Source organism: Tyto alba, unplaced genomic scaffold, assembly GCF_018691265.1.
Source record: "Tyto alba isolate M040663 unplaced genomic scaffold, T.alba_DEE_v4.0 Super-Scaffold_9, whole genome shotgun sequence".
In the NCBI taxonomy this organism is placed as follows: domain Eukaryota; kingdom Metazoa; phylum Chordata; class Aves; order Strigiformes; family Tytonidae; genus Tyto; species Tyto alba.
The window spans coordinates 37,473,699-37,490,674 of NW_024881330.1; the positions used below are offsets into that span (position 1 = coordinate 37,473,699).

The 16,976-nt window shown below is 44.3% G+C and overlaps 2 protein-coding genes across 10 annotated transcripts in view; one reads left to right on the forward strand and one right to left on the reverse strand.

Moving 5' to 3' along the window:
* ARFGEF1 (ADP ribosylation factor guanine nucleotide exchange factor 1) overlaps positions 1-5,671 on the forward strand; it is a 98,647-nt gene extending 92,976 nt beyond the window's left edge. The window contains exons 36-39 of the mRNA XM_042785879.1: positions 177-345; positions 1,310-1,448; positions 2,385-2,502; positions 4,184-5,671. Coding sequence (XP_042641813.1) covers positions 177-345; positions 1,310-1,448; positions 2,385-2,502; positions 4,184-4,348 — 591 coding nt within the window. The 3' untranslated portion in view covers positions 4,349-5,671. The remainder of the gene's footprint in view (positions 1-176; positions 346-1,309; positions 1,449-2,384; positions 2,503-4,183) is intronic.
* Positions 5,672-8,394: 2,723 nt separating this feature from the next.
* Positions 8,395-16,976, reverse strand: part of CSPP1 (centrosome and spindle pole associated protein 1) — a 64,940-nt gene continuing 56,358 nt past the window's right edge. For all 9 annotated transcript variants that reach the window (XM_042786280.1, XM_042786284.1, XM_042786282.1 and 6 more), the window contains 3 exons: positions 14,122-14,231; positions 13,787-13,937; positions 8,395-9,270 (listed from right to left, as the gene is read on the reverse strand). In XM_042786280.1, coding sequence (XP_042642214.1) covers positions 9,044-9,270; positions 13,787-13,937; positions 14,122-14,231 — 488 coding nt within the window. In that variant the 3' untranslated portion in view covers positions 8,395-9,043. The remainder of the gene's footprint in view (positions 9,271-13,786; positions 13,938-14,121; positions 14,232-16,976) is intronic.

Sequence of the window (16,976 nt, forward strand, 5' to 3'; positions counted from 1 at the left end):
GTTCAAAGGGATTTATGCGACTGGGCGGTGGATACAACTTTTGATACAGTTTTAAGCTTAAATACAAGTACAGATGAAAACGGGGTAGGATTGAGTTATCACAGGAGCTTGCTGAAGACAAATGTGAATTTTTACTTGAAATCTCTCTTGTTTCCTTTTACCTTTCTTTATAATAGAGAGATGCGGTAGACTTCGATGTCCATGTGGATACACAAGATCAAGGGATGTATCGTTTTCTAACATCACAGCAGCTTTTCAAACTTCTCGATTGTCTGCTGGAATCTCACAGATTTGCTAAAGCATTTAATTCAAACAATGAACAAAGAACTGCTCTCTGGAAAGCCGGTGAGTCAGTCACCTCGGAGAAATATTTTGTGAGACTGTGTTACTGTGTTTTGAATTGATCCAAAAATAGGTCAGAAGTACTTTGATGCTGAATGTAAAATTGAATAACGAGCTGCAACTTTATAACCCTAGAATCCCTAAGGGGAGGAGACCTCATCTGTGCAGGTGCAAATATCTTTTCAATTTCCTAAAATTTAAGGTTTCACTGGGTTATGGCTGCAAGCTGATCCCCAGCTGTAGGTGGGAGTCCCGTGCTTGGAAGCTGCAGGTACAACACCCCAAAACTTATTAGGGGGGTTGTTTTACCTACCAGTGTATAAGTAAAATACATGTCATTTTCTGAACCAGATGGAAAATGGACTCTCTGTAACGTTGTGTTTAATTTATTCTTTGCACCAAAGCTAGCTGTATTAATATATTATTTTTGGTGAGTGAATATTGTGAATATGCGGCGAGCTGTTCTGTGCCTTGATATATGCATAGATAGAACCCCTTCAGCTTGACTGAGGTAGTATTAATACTTATGGGTATGCTTTTTTGCTAGTATGGGCCTCCACTAGCAAACTGAGCTTACTTACACAGTAGCAACATTGGAAACAGTAGTACTGTAGACATTTTTATCCAAAAAAGGCGCGATGGAACGGTATACGCTATGGGTACATATGGATGAGATTGAGACAAAACGGTTCATTGCTTAGGTGGTCAGAATGCACCTTCATCATACACCCAGGTTTTACATGTACTTGGAAGCTTATATAAAAACGAGTGCCAAACACAGTTAGGGTGTTTATACATGAGTTAATTTTTAACAGTTCCCCATTGTACTGAACGTCATGAGAAATTAATTACGTCAGGTGGTTTTTCTAACTGCCACTGTGCAGAAGATGCTCAGAAGAAGTGGGGGACTATAAGGAAAAATGTCAGATGAAGCAAAAATCTAAATGGATGCTTGGAATTTCTCTAGGTTTCAAAGGCAAATCAAAGCCTAATCTTCTGAAACAGGAGACTAGTAGTCTTGCCTGTGGGTTGCGCATTCTCTTCCGTATGTACATGGACGAAAGCCGGACCAGCGCGTGGGAGGAGGTCCAGCACAGACTGCTAAAGTAAGGTCCATGTAGCTGAACTTGTTGATGTTATTTCTGATGTTAAAGAATGTTTATTTTGATTTAAAAGGATAGACCGCCTCCGTTTGCAGTAAACTGCTTAGAGCTAACGCAGTATGCTGGTGGTCACAGCTAATATTAAGAGGTTTTGTGTTGTGTGGAGCGTGCTGTGCCTCCAGCTAGTAATGCTGCCTTTGTTTTTTTGTTCTCATTACATGTTTTATAGGAGAGAACAAAGGTTTTGTCACCTTTTTTTTGTCGCATGTGGGCAAGTGGGGGATTGTTACAGTTCCTCTTTAAAAAGAAAAGCAACTGTCACCTAAACTCTGCTGTTTTCTTTCAGTAACCTCAGATATTTTAGGGAACTGATGCTGTTTGTTCTCATCTGCAGAAATGAGCTCTGGGCTTGGAAGAGCCTGTGGTCATACAGAAGCTTTTGGCTTTTTGGTTATTCATTACTGTGAATGCTAAGTTTCACCTGAATGTTTTTAGCTTAAAAAGTTGTTCAAGCAAGTGTTGGAATAACAGAGGGCTTAAAACTGTGGTAGTAACACAGTGAGAGTATTTTAAGGTTTATAGACCAGGGACCAGAGCTGAAAACTGCCTGGTTGCATCAGCATGAGATTCATTTTTGAAGTCTACATAGCGTTTTGTCATATGCATTTTAATACCTCTCAAAGAGCACTTGATACACTTTAAATATGTGCACGAACAGCGTGATCAGCATACTTAATAGTGAAGTCCTAGGACTTTGGTTTTGAAGTGAACAAAATCCCTGCTTTCTATTACTGATCAGGCCTACAGTAGCTTCCATAAAATGATGCTGTTCTACGCCAGGGCTCTACTCTGGTGTAGTTGCAAAGCCAGAGCTCCATCTCTGCAGTAGAGCTCAAAAGAAAATGTTAGGTTACTAGTTTTTGTGTATTTTCTCTCTAGTGTCTGCAGTGAGGCTCTGAGTTACTTCCTCACTCTTACATCAGAAAGTCATCGGGAAGCCTGGACTAATCTATTACTCTTATTTTTGACTAAAGTCTTGAAGATAAGCGATGAAAGGGTAAGTAATTGTTTGGAATGGTATTTAAGACAACGTTTACAGGTAAGAATTTGTTCCAGAATGGTTCTTCATGCACAGTTATATACTTGACTTTAAAACTCCTGCTGCTCTATAGACGTTCTTTGTTGAGGGAATGTACATTGAAACTGCACTTGACAGACACCGACAGTATTAGTGCAGAGTGAGGATGCAGTGAATGATAAAATAAAAGTGCCTGAGAAAATTTACAAGATGTTTAGATCCTTGAGAAACATATATTAAATTGCTTTTACTATTCTTCTCCTGCTGAGGAAGAGGATTAGTAGAGGATAGTTTATTCAGAGAAATAACTCCAGTTTCTGCTTCCTGTCGTGATTCGAGCCCAGAGGGCAACCGAGCACCACACAGCTGCTCACTCTCCCCTTCCCCCTCAGGAATGGGAAGGAGAAAATGAAGCAAAAGGCTCAGGAATCAAGATAAGGACAGGGAGGGATGACTCACCCGTTACAGTCATAGGCAAGACAGACTTGTTAGGGAAAGAAAAAAATCACTTTAATTCAAATACTAACAACAGCAGCACCTAACAGAGTGGTGAGAAGCGTTCCTACATCTTGAAAACACCTTCCCCCCCCCCCCCCCCCCCCTTCCTCCCAGGCTCAGCTTTGATCCCGGTTTCTCTGCCTCCTCCCCCCCAGCGGGGCAGGGGATGGGGGGGTGCAGGCGGTGCTGCCACTTCTTCCCCCTCAGCGGGAGGACTCCTCGCATTCGCCCCGGCTCCGCCTGGCTCCCCTCTCACCGCAGACCGTCCTCTCTGACCTCCCCCCGGCGTGAGCCCTTCCCAGGGGCCGCAGCCGGTCCCAAGCTGCTCCGCCGTGGGTCCCCCCCCCCGGGTGTTGCCGCCTTCCCCGTGCCGAACTCCAACGGCGGGGGGGCTTCTTCCCTCAGAGTCCCGGCCTCCTTTGGGCAGAGACACCTGCTCTGCTGGGGGCTCCTCCACAGGCCACAGCTCGGCCTCTGCTCCCCCGGTGACCTCCGTGGGTGGCGGGGGGATGGGGGGGTGGCCCTGCCCTCTCACCACAGGATACAGGGGGGCTCAGCTCCGGCACACCTCCCCCATTTCCTCCTCTCAGGCTCTCCTTCTTAAATACGTTCTCACAGGGGTGCAGCCACCATTGCTATTGGCCGGAGGCGGGTCTGACTTGGAGCTGGGGGATCTTTCGAGCAGCTTCTCACAGGGGGGCACCGCTGTAGCCCCCTCCCCCTCTACCAAAAACCCCGCCACTCGCTCAAGCTCAGCAGAGCTACATGTACATAACCCTGACCTTTTCCAAAGCAATTCTGCAGTAAATAAATCCGTATTTAGATCTCCCTCTGTTTGTAACAAAACTTGGCTGAAGTTCTAAGTGAATGGGGCCAGCTACAACAAAAAACTTAACTGATAATAGAAGAATTCTTCCTCTTGAAGAATAACCGTTAGCAAGGAGTTGTGTGTAGCTGGTGAGCAGCCATCGGAGCACATCCCTGCTGCCTTTAGCCTCACTCTAGCACTGCCAGCTTCAGTAATAAAGATGTTTATTCTTGTTCACTTTGTGGGTCTCTCACCTTGACTTGGGAGAGTATTTAAAAATCTTCACTTGCAACACACTTGCAGAGGTGTATTGATGCATAATAGAATAATTTCTTCTGTTTGTTTTCTCCTCAGTTCAAGGCTCATGCCTCATTCTACTATCCTCTCTTGTGTGAAATCATGCAGTTTGACCTTATTCCTGAACTTCGAGCTGTTCTACGAAGGTTTTTCCTGCGGATTGGTGTGGTTTTCCAAATATCCCAACCACCAGAACAAGAGTCTGGAATAAGCAAGCAGTAGCAGCTAGTGACTGAGTATTGCTCTGTTTAAAAGTTTATATTCCTCAGCTAAATAAAAGGACCAGGTAGCTGAGCCATTCTGTCTGGATATCCATAAAAATGGTTTCTTTGTATGGCAGTGTGTATCCAAGGGGTAACGGTACAGATGCTTACAACTGTAATTAAGGCTTGCAACACTCCAGTCCCTTTATTTCCTGATGGATTATCTCTATCGGTTTCTCTTACCTGGCTCGTGCTGAGCACAGAGCCAGTTTTTAGCACAGTCCTCTTGTCAGCATGGGCTGCAATATCCTTTACTGTCCTAGACAGCAGTATAGCAGCAGATGTTTGTGGCGGGTGTGAAAGTAAAATGTACCCAAAGAACTATATATGTAAAGGTTTGAGCTTCTGCAGGAAGTACAACTCAGGAGAGCTGTGTTTTGAAGGATAAAATGTTTATAGTGAAAAGAAAATGGAGATTATTGTTCATGGTAAAAGATATTTAGCAACTATGTCTGATATTCTTATAAGATTTTTGCACACTCAGGCTGTCTGAGACATTGGTAATCATCCTTCTGTGAAAAATGTACAGAGATGCAGGTCTGTAATATAAACTCTTTAACACTATACAGTTCTTCCTGAATTGTTTTATTTCTATATTATTGATTTGCTGAAAACCCATAACACTTCATTATTTACCAAATGCACTAGAAGTTTGGGTTTATTTTTTGGGGTTGTGATTATTTTTCCCTTTTTTCCTTTTTTTCTTTTTCTCTTTTTTTTTTTCCTTTTTTTTTTTTTCGGTTTCATTGTAGCCCAGAAGTTAGTGTTGCTGACTTTTGTCAAGAACAGAGGTAGAAATATCATGACTGACATAACTACCTGTAATATACTTGTTTTAGGGCTTTTAAATATAACGAGCCATTGAAATGATGATCCTTCAAGGACTGGAACTTGAATCACTGCAAACAAGTCTAGGTTGTGTCTGCTGTCAGATGTTTTTTGTTTGATGTAGATTTCACTCTTATGTACAGAATTTAATGTTGAATATATTCAAGTAACAAATCTGGCATGGTTTGGGGATGGTTAAATTTATTGGAAATGTATTCATACTGTGAATTGTGCTCTGATGGTTAAGACAAGATTGTCAAGCATTCTGTATTACAATGGATGTAGAAATTTTTTTCAGATGGACAAAATGTATATGGTACAGATATGTAAAGTTTTCTATGTAAAAAAAAAATTCTGTACAACTTTCTGTACAATATTTGGTTCTCATCTGGCATATTCTAATCAGGTTATAGGTCAATAAAGTTTTTGAACTCTTTCATCAGTGCAATCAAAACCAGTCTAATCCACAGCTACTTGTTTTACAGTTGCCTTTGCTTCTCGTGCTCTGGTTCCAGAGGAGCAAAGCCCATCCCTTGGGGGGCAGAAAGGCGGGTGCCCTTCGGCTGGCTAGGAAGTGTCTTCTCGCTGTTGGGCAAGTACAGGGTGAGGAAGAATGGTAAGGGTTTGGGTTTGGGTTTGGGTTTGGGTTTGCTTTTAAAAAAAAAAAAAAGGGAAGAACAAAAGTGCTTGTAGATGGACTAGTCAGATGAACCCTGTGGTGCTGCACAGGTAGAAACTCAAATACTGCGTTTTGCTTTCCGGGGATTAAAGTATTAATACAAACCAGAGTATGGAATGAGGGTGGTGGGAGGGAGAGGCTGGGAGTACAGGCCAGCTAAGCCTCGTCAGAGTTTTTGATTTTGCATGTAGAAGTGGAATTGGATTGTTCTTCGGTGTGTTCCGGAAAACTCAGGACTAGCAAAGGAGGGAGGCGTGGAGACTGCGAAAGTGGATGAGGGAGCCTGATCTCACAGGGGAGTGAAGCTCCCTGCAGCTGTTGACAGCAGGCTCCAAAAACGAGCGTAAGCAGTTCAGTGAAAGAGCTCTGGAAAAGCCAGTGAGGGGAATTAAAAGGCATGGCTGTGCCTGGGAGTTGTCTCATCATGTTAATTGGGGGGGAGCAAAACCAAATTGCATTTACCAGTCAGAAAGGGGGAGAATTGAGGTTATTTTAACTAATTATAATCGATTTTGTAATTCATCCGATTTGAGGTGTAATCTTTAAACCCTAAATCACTGCACTAGGCCGGCCCACGGTGTTCCTTGTCCGTTAGTGATCAGCGACCACTGCTGGAGGACGTACAGCGTGTCCTGTCCCGCCCGATGTCGCCCGCTCCCCGTGCCTGGGCCAAACGCTGTTCTTGGCACTGGTGTCGGTCTGTACCTGTTACCCGTGCGCCTGCCCAGTTCCTTTTTAAATGTCTGTGTTCCCCATTCAGCACGCACTACAGCGGCTACAGCAGATGATCTAAAACATTTTGGTAGTGGGGGGGGGGTGGGGTTTTTTGTTTCAGCCCTTCCTGCTGCATTGTTCTGCTGTGTGCTCCTGTTCAGTAACTGACTTTTTTTTACAGCATGACCTTGTCATGCCTCACCTTATTTATGGCTTATGTGGGAATAGGCCTAGTAGCTGTTAAGACTTGGTTCATTGGAAACTGAACTCCTGTATGATCATTACCCTTTTCTGTCGGTCTCTTTAGTTTTTGCAGTGCCAGAACTGCACTCGCTGTGCTCGGGGCATCGCGTTCAACTGGCAGCTCTCTAAACACTCAGGTCTGCAGCGGTTATCGGGGCAGGAAACGCGGGTTCTGGTTTAGTCATCTCAACTTTTTGAGTTCAGGGCTCTGGATTGCAGCTGCATTTATTTGCAGATGATATAGTCGTCATCGTTAAAATAAAAAACTGAAATTTAGGAAAGGCAGGCAGAAACACCCTGCCTACAGCTGAGCTTTGGATAGGCAGAGAAAACTGAAGGAAGGGTTTGGAAAGGCAAGATGGGAAAGACCAAGAGTATCCTCAACAGCAGCCTGGGCGCCCAAGGGAGGGCAGCTGAAGGGAAGAGTGCGAGGCACTGTGCTCAGTGCTGTTGGGCAGCAAGGCTAAAATAAGGTCAGTGGTTTCAGGTCGCTGCAGAGGTGAAGGAAACAACTTATGGGGGGGGTCTGGGCCCTGTCCTGGACTGGAACTGGAGGACACGAATGCCAGAATCCGATGATGGTCAATTCGTGCAGTTAAAGGAGGCTGGCGTTTTAGGGTAACACTTAGTGCTTCTATTGGCAGGATAAAACTTTATTAAAGGTCAGGGAATGAAGAAAAACTAAATTACACAGGCCGCTAGGTGAGGGAGAAGAGATGGTGAGGTCTGTATCTAGCCTGGAGTTAGGACAGTGAATGTATCACAAAGTTCGTGAAGGGACGGGGAAGGAGGTATCGGGCATCAAGAGCAAGGGGGAGGCTGGCAGGTGACAGAAGTATGAAATACCTAAGGTGGGCTCCAGCCCGAGAGGCCCTGTGTAACTTCCTTAAAAACATTTTCATCTTGGCTGCTTTGAATGATTTGGGGATTCCTGCCTCTGGGAAATTCAGAATCCAGTAGCCATGAGGCCTGTACTAGACGCGCTTACGCCTTGGATTACGTAAGATCCCGGCCTTGCTGACTGGCCGTTGCTGTCACACCCAAACTGCTGAACAGCAGAAGCCTTTTGGCTGCTGAGCCAGGAACTGGGGGGAAGAATGAGCCAGACGTGGCACTCCCTCCCTGGGAAGGAACACGGTAAACCCACGGAGCAGCTGAGGCCACCACGCTGTTGAAGCACATCCCGCAGCGAGTGGCTCGGCCCGGCCCTCGCCTTGGAGCAGCTGGACAGAAGCTTGACAGTGGCATTTCAGTCAAAAGGGATTTCTAGAAATTGGTTTGGTTTCATGATTTGTTTTTCCCTGCTGGTCAATTCTTGGCCTCTGGGTGAGAATTCTTAACTGAAAGTCCCAGTCCTACCCTGAACTCCCTAAAATTTTGCTTCCTGCCCATCCCTGCTAAAGCTCTGCGCTTTTATTCAGCGACTTTCCCACGTGTTGTTCCTGCTTCTCTGCAGACAGCCTTAACAGTGTCTGGTTTGACTCATGAACGATGTAAGCTGAAGCGAATGATAAATTAGGAAAACTGAAGTCTGCTTTCACTTTTTTAGTAACAAAATAATTTATTAACTCTTCAATCAGAACCATAAATTAAATATATGCAACACTATCTGTATTTCCAGCACATAACAGGTTAGGGAACATAACATATATTGCTAATAGTAATTTTTCCATGAAACTGCTGAGCTTTCATGCAGAACAGCGCTCAGCACTGTATGAAAAGCAAATGCCCTTCTCCAAGTGACTTACTCTTTTGGTAAAAGCTTAAAATCCACCTCTGCTGTTGGGTTACTCTATTTCCACGCAGTTTTGAAGGTTGGCTAGAAACAAAGCTAAAAATTAATTCTGATTTAATATCAAATTCACACACACACACACACTCTGTTTTTTTGTGGTAAGTCCAGCTCTGAGGCTGAAACTGGTACAAAAAGTGCAAAAACCGCCAAGCTCTTCCTCTTGCCACCCATGTCATATAGCAGAAACCGTCCCTGCTCTCCCTCCCCGTTACGCTGCAGCTTCTGTTACTCTATTATTGCTACTTTAAATCACCCAGGCGGCGCCACACCAGGGACACACGGAAGGGAACTAGCGCTACAGGAGACCCCGGAAAGTGCGGTAGTGCTGCGCGGTCGCTGGGCTGCTCCAAGGCACGGCTGGTGGGGGGGGGGGGGGGGGGGGGGGGGGGCTGGGGTCAGCCGTGGGCTGTGGAGAGGCCGTGCCAGCTCCGCGGCAGCGTGGTTTCGGGTGAAAGCTTTCCCGGGCTTGACCGGTCGGCCACGAATCGTCGGGGAGTCTCCGAGGTCCCCGGTCGCAGCCAGGGCTCTGTCGCGACTGTGTCAACAGAACGGGGCCGCCGGCCCGTGTCGGGGGGAGCGCGCTCCAGGAGGTCGGCCGATTCTCCTAAGGACACGTTCTCACCTGGGAGGGGAGGAGAGAGACGTGTTAAGCTTTCGTCCCCTTTATCGCATCTTACCGCGCAACACTTTGTTATATTGAACAGGCTTATTTGTCTGCAATAAATGCATAAACAATGCTTTTAAATTGCATTTCTCTCAGCTTAACACACATTTTTGATGCTCTGAGGAACTCTGATGTTCAGAGTCCACAGCCACAGACTCTGAGTCTTTGATGTCTAATGCCAACAGCTCCTCCCCCCGCCAGATCAACAGGGGGCCTGGACAGGCCCCCCCCATCCCCTGCCACCCACGGAGGTCACCAGGGGAGCAGAGGCCGAGCTGTGGCCTGTGGAGGAGCCCCCAGCAGAGCAGGTGTCTCTGCCCAAAGGAGGCCGGGACTCTGAGGGAAGAAGCCCCCCCGCCGTTGGAGTTCGGCACGGGGAAGGCGGCAACACCCGGGGGGGGGGACCCACGGCGGAGCAGCTTGGGACCGGCTGCGGCCCCTGGGAAGGGCTCACGCCGGGGGGAGGTCAGAGAGGACGGTCTGCGGTGAGAGGGGAGCCAGGCGGAGCCGGGGCGAATGCGAGGAGTCCTCCCGCTGAGGGGGAAGAAGCGGCAGCACCGCCTGCACCCCCCATCCCCTGCCCCGCTGGGGGGGAGGAGGCAGAGAAACCGTGATCAAAGCTGAGCCTGGGAGGAAGGGGGGGGGGGGGGGGGGGAAGGTGTTTTCAAGATGCGGTAACAACACTTCTCACTGTCCTACTCTGTCTGTTAAGTGGTGTTGGTGTCTGAATTAAATTTATGCTCTTTTTTTCTTCCCCTAGCGACTCCGCCTTTTGCCTGTGACCGGAATGGGTGAGCTACACTTCCCTGTCCTTATCTTGATTCCCGAGCCTTTTATTTTCTCCTTCCCAGTCCTGAGGGGGAAGCAGGGAATGAGCAGCTGCGTGGCACTCGGTTACCCTCTGAGCTCAAACCATCACCCTACTGTAAATCCAATAACAGCTACTAAAATAAAATTATCATCTCAGCTGAAACTAGGACATGGATTCACAACACTGCATTTTCACATGTATAAACCAAAAAATAATGCAAAACCCCCACACCTATAATTGCAATGTTTTCCTCTTGAAAGCAGAATCACATAAATGAGGAGGTTTCTGGTCTGTTTTTTTTTTTTTTTTAAGCTGGGCAGAAAAACGAAATTCAAGACCCTGGATTAGGAAAAAAACACTAATTCTTTGCAGAAACATACAAATTCCATTAAATGTAACAGAATTGTATCTTCAGTGATGTAATATTTCAGTTAAGTGATTTGTAAGTATTACGTAATTCAAGTATTTGGAGTATTTTTCTAGACAACAGGTTTTTTATTCTGGAAAATAATGATGGTGTTTTAAAATCTGGTTTTAACCCAAAGCTTCTCTGAAACTTCTCATTAAAATTTGAAAGTTGGTGGTCTAAGCATGGGTGTGAGACCCCAAGTCCTGCAGAAGCAGCTGCCAGGTGTGTAGATGTGGAGGGAAGGACAGAAACGGCACAGTCCCATATACTTTGGGGCACGAAGGCTCAGTTTTTCTCTCAGAGCCTAAGGTGGGATGCAGGTTCTAAAATAAAATGCCAAATACTTTAAGAACTTGGCAGTGAATTTACTAGTTCTGTCACATCATACAGTGATCTGATCATCCTCCAAGCCACCTCTGCTTAAAACAAAACTCCTCTGTAACATCAAAAGTGTAAACAGACCTCCCTCTCTCTAGGGCCTGTCACCTCCTTTGCTTGAGGCAGGGTTTAAAGCCAACAGAGGGAACCTCTTTGCCTCCTAAATCCTGGGTCAGATGAACTCTCCTCTTGGTTGGAATCCACAATTTTTACATACGTAAGTTATGGTGGGGTTAACAACAGTACCCGGCGGGAAAAATAATACCTGAAGAAAATTAGTTTTCTCTTTGCTACTTTTTTGAGATGATGTTCAGAAACAATAAGGTACTGTATTTGTTTAGCAACAAACCAACCGGGCTTTCGGGCTAGGCGGCCTTCAAAGACAAAGCCATTAGATCCTCCAGCAGTCAGAGGTTAGAACAACTACGTTGTCAGAGAAGATCAGAGTTCCCATCACTACATCAGACCCTTGGTGCTACTTTTAGAAAGCACAACAGATCAACTACAGCACAAAACTTGCTTCGTCATGAATTTCAGCACTTCGTATACTCCGTAAAAAAAAGCTGTTCTTCGTTTGGCCGCATAGAAAGAATTTTCTGTGGGGTTGCCACTCGACAATTCACAGGTTGTATCTGGAGGCTGGGGGATAAGCAGACCTCTCTCGTGAAATGCTGATTTAGAAACTGAGTGGTGTCTGGATTTCTCCTAAACACTGACTGCAGCCCACCCTGCCCCTAGAGGGGAACAAACTCCTTCAGAACCCTGGAGTGGGTATCGGAGTCGGTGTTCTGTCAGCCTGCACTTCCAAGGAGTCAGTGCTGCTGCCCACTGTGGATCATCCCGGGCTCCAGCATTCCTTTACTTAAAGGCACAGAGGAATGCTTAAAAAGTCTCAAGCAATTTAGGCAATTTCTCTGACACATAAGCAGGGTCTCAACCACGTAGCTGATACACTTAAAGCTGTGAGAATTCTCTCTTCTGGACCTGAGTCTGCTCTTGTTTACATACCTTCGTTGCCTGCTAAAGAAAGTAGCTGCCGGCTTGCAGAGCCTTCATTGCCCAAAGTACTCACCGAGACTATGCTGATGGGACTGGTTTTTTTGGATGGGTGAAATCAGAAGAGGAGGCCTGGCTCCAATGTGCACTAATTTTCCCATTAAGAAAACAGTTCTAGGGTGGCTTTAGGATTCCCACATCAGCAAAGTGAACTGCTGTGAACAGAGCTGCCTTACTGCGCCAGGGTCAGCTCTTAGAATTTATCAGAGCCTGTAAATTGCCGTCTCCCAGTCATCTGAGGGGCAGATAAGCAGTTAGAGTTCCTCAGTTATATGTCTGGCAGAGTTGTTTTCTCTCAGCAGTGTCCCTGAGGGTGGAAGACAATTAACAGTCCTATCTGTGAGGAAAGCAAGAGGATGCCACAAGGGTTCTCTCAAACTTCTAGAGAAAAGGAATAAAACTACTCAGCTTCACTCTTTTTTTTTTTTTTTTTTTGTAATGTCAGTGAATACAATTTGGGAACAGGAGTAGAGGCAGCAGTGCAGCCCTAACAACCACAGCTGAGCAAAAGGAGCTCTTGTTACATTTCTAAGAGGCTAAGGGTGAGTGATGGTCCCCACGTGTTCCAAAGAATGAGCTACAGACAGATACATAAATATATATATATATATATATATATATACACATCTGCACGTGCAAAGATAAAAATTATATATACCTAAAGGCTGAAGCTCTGGAGACCATGATGAACAGAAGGCAAACAAAATAAAAAGTGTGGTTCACATGATCTGAGGTGAAATTATAAAAAGTGAGATGGAAAAAGGGCATAGAAGTAAAAGAAGTTCACGTAGCAAAAATGCTTAAGTGGAATAAAATTAGTAAAGCATAAGAAATCAATACGAATGGGTTTAGGGTTTTTTTAGTGACAAAAAAAAAAAAAAAAAAAAAATCACAGCGAGATAGTTAAATCAAACATAAAAAAAGGAGGAAGTGCTTGTAAGAGTACCCATGGCAACAGAATCAGAAAAAACTTGTTAGCATCTGTACTCTCATTAAGTTTATAAAAAGGATACTGATACTGTAATTGCCTAGACAGCATAGCAACTGCCTCCTAAAAAAAGGGAGACTTCAGACTCGTATGAAAGAATCGTTAGCACAGAGTGTATCAAACTGGGTCATAATCCATGTGAGAAATCAAAGGCCACTAATGGTTGCCATAATTGCTACCTCACACACAAATGGGATCTGTACCGGGCAGTCAGCCTGTGGAGAAGCTCTGAGAGAACTCCCAGAATCTGATGCATTTTATGGTCACAAACCACCCATAATAAACTCAAGTGCGCGTATACTGAAAGAGGTATCAGTATCAACCTCCAATGCTGAATGATCCTTTATGTTAACAAACCCACAGAAAATCCAAATTAACTAGAAATTGACGTACTACTTCATACACAATTTTCTGGCTTATCTTCACGCTGCTTGGACCGCAGGCTTCTGATGCCTGGGAAGAAACTCACACAGGCACCCCCTCAACATTCATCAGCCGCGAGTTGCATCGCTTCCCACTAACGCTTCAGCCACGCGGCTGGATATCCACGCCCGACTGCTAGCAGTGACACACTGCAACACTGCAAGTGGTACAGACAGGGGTGAGTGGCTGATCCGACGGGCATCACGGCGCCTTTTCCCACTACCCTCCTCTAAACTTACTCTAATGAGCTGTGCTGAAGTTTGCTGAGGAGCCTCTTGCACGAGGTACAGAGCTCTCTAAATAATCCCTACGTTTGAGCCAGTTTCTCACTGTTCGACTATAGGCAGCATATTAGTATTTGTTCCTTTAATTATTATAATTACTTGGTATTCACTGCATCAGAGCATACCTAAATATGGAGATTTTTGCTGGAGCTCAGTCAGTCTGTGCAATCGTTCTTCATTTCTGCCTTTCAACTGATCAACGTCAAGGCTGAAGCTCGAGTGCAAAGAAAAGCTGTCAGGCTGCAGCAGTGGTGACGGGAACGGTGGAGCGTCCTCCTGCAGAAAACACAAAAATGCACAAGTTTTTCAGTTACACAGCATCCTCTTTAAAAGGGCCAACAGCTACACATGTACACTCTCAGTATCCACATCACCTAACCCCCAAGGAACCACGGGAACTGTCTGACATAAGACCTGTGGTCCACCTTCACATTTAAGCCAACCCAGTTGTCATACATACAGCACGCTCCAAAGCATTCTGCTTTATTCGTCTTCTCTCCCTCGCAGAAGGTAGAAGCTGTGGTGAGAAATTAACTTCTCCTAAGGCAGGAAATGTTTCCCCATTGGCACCTGGAAAAACAGGTGAAATCATTTGCAAAGTAATCACAAGACCAGACAGTGTTCAGACCTGTTCATGTTTTGAAATGAGCCAATGTATTGGATATGATTTAATCACGGGAATCAAAGGAATGTATTTATTAGGACATCCTGCACGAAGCCAGGGACAAGGCAGAAGCAGACAAAAGAACAAAGGACCACAGCAGCGAGTGATCAACTTCGAGAAAAGGCAAGGAATATCTTGAGGTAGGTACTGAGATCTCCCTCGTGTAGAGAATAAGCCATTCCACATCCTGCAAGTCCACCGCCTACCTTAGTTCACCATATCTTGTTTATTCCTAGACCTTTAAAGAAAATGAGCACTCAAATGAGTCCGGTATCTCTGCTTGACAGAGAGAACACTAAGCAAATTGGAGACATGAAAAGATACAATCATGTAATAGGTTATGTATGTAAACATGTTACATGAAATATATAGAAACGTTACATGGAATGATGTTGTTCCATGGAATACGTTACCACAATATCTTAATCACATATCCTTAGTCATATCTTAGTCTTTTCAAGTAATAAAGTGTTAGAATTTGTTCAAAAATAACTAAATAAATTTTTGATCATACCTCTATCACATTACACTGGGATGAGTTTCATCTATTTGTGTAACAGAAATGAACCCTGAGGTGATGCCTCTGCTTGACACTCGGCTTACTTCCCCTTCCTTTGCCGATTCTGGAAACTACTTCAAAGGTAAAGAGTTTCAAACAGATACTTTTTTTCTCTCCAGGACCAGTAACCACTGCCTGGGGGCTGGTTCATGGCCCCGCCAGTGCTTGGTGCAGACAGTGGGCTCTGTTTTCTAGTTCAGTCCCTCTAGCACCTCCAGGAACAGCCTCCCAGAAGAGGAAAGGACTCTGCCTAACAAAACCAGTACGGAATCCACTGCCACCAGTTACTCTCTGTGGCAATGAACTCACCTTTTGGAAGGGCTCTTAGTCTAGTATGACGCATTACATTAAAAAAAAAAAAAAAAGATATATGTGTGTAAACATATACACACACACACACAGAGTACTGAACACTTCTGCAGCAGTTGTCTGAAATGACATACTGTGACATTAAAAATAAACCACAACTGTGGAAAGAACGGGTTTTTAATTTCCTAACAATTTGAAAATAAAATTTTAATGCAATATTTTATATTATTCACAAGTTTTGAAGATCTTCAAATGAAACTTCTGAAGTAACAAACAATTATTTTGGTTGAAAATTGAAATAATTTGGATTGAAAAATAAATTTAATTGATAGCAAGGAAGTTCAGAGAAACATTGACAGATATTTTAAAAAATTCTTTCATATTACCACTTGTTTTTTCCTAGAAATAAAAATTTTATTCCTCTCTCCTATTTTGCTTACCCAAGTTTCACCAAAGGTACTTATGCTTCCATCACACATTTCAAGTGTTAAACAAACAAAAAAAAACAAAACAAAAAAAAAAAAAATCAAAGCATAATTTTGAAACGTATATGACTAATAATCCACTTACCAGAATTCTAATAACAAGATCAGTTGAACTTCATTATATTCAAAATAGTGCTATTACTCAGAATAAAAAAATTGTTGAATCATGTGAATTTATCACAACAGAAACAAAGTACAGGCTAAAGAATTTATTTGTATCTTTAGTGTTTCCTCGGTGTAAGATGCTACGTGCTCCTTTAAGCATCTATCATTCAGGTACTGCCACACAAATGTGCTTTCAAATCGCTGCATTAACACTAATGAATTCTAGGGTTTCAACTGAGGCAAAAAAAGGGAAAAAGAAAATGATAAATCTCTTTATTCCTAACTGCCTCAAATTTCTGAGCCCTAGGAGATAAAGACAAATTCATTTGTAATGGTGACATGGGTTAGAAAATTGAGTTTCATTTTAAACCTATGTCAAGAAAAAAAAAAAAAAAAAAAAATCATGAAACAGCGGGTAGTGTTCTGCTCTTCTCAGAAAATGAAAAACATTGTTAAAATACACCACAAGTATTTCACAAAAGACCCTCAGACAATGTGAGCAGCACCATTCACAGAGAAGGCAGCCAACGGATAATGAGACTTTTTATTTTTCATTTCAGGGGTGGAAGTCAGCAGGTTTATATTCAGAATTTTAATCGCTATTTATAAAGCCCAAACGGTGCAAAGGGTAACAAAGTTTTGGTTGGTGCCTACAGCTCAGCATTGGGGAATGTGCTTTTCACCACATTTATAAATGACTGGGGGGGCAGGAAATGGGAGAGGGGTGAGTAGTGTCATCAGTCTACTCCATCACCTCACTAAGCTGCAAGAATCAGCTGGATGGGGAAAAGGAGGACATAGGGGAGAGGATCATAAATACCATGAACTCTGTGAAAGTGGTGAATAAAGCCAAGAAGCACCCGACTACACAGGTGGCAGATTCAGGGCAGATGAAAGGAGAAGGCGGCATAGCATGGGAATTTATCCACACAACACTGCTGATGGTAAACAATTAGAGGGATTTTAAAAACGCTGATTCTGATCCATGAAAGACAACCCATTAAAGACCCACCTTAGCAAGACTTGGGAAGTGCAAACACACAGCATTTGGCTCAGGAAGCCTCTGAGCTACACGTCAGTGGAGGCTGGCCCAGTGCCCTGGTGCACGTCTGCCCCTCCACCCTATATTCCCCCCCCCCCCCCCCCAGCTATCCTGGCTACTGTCAGAGACGGGGTATTTGCCCAGCTCCTAG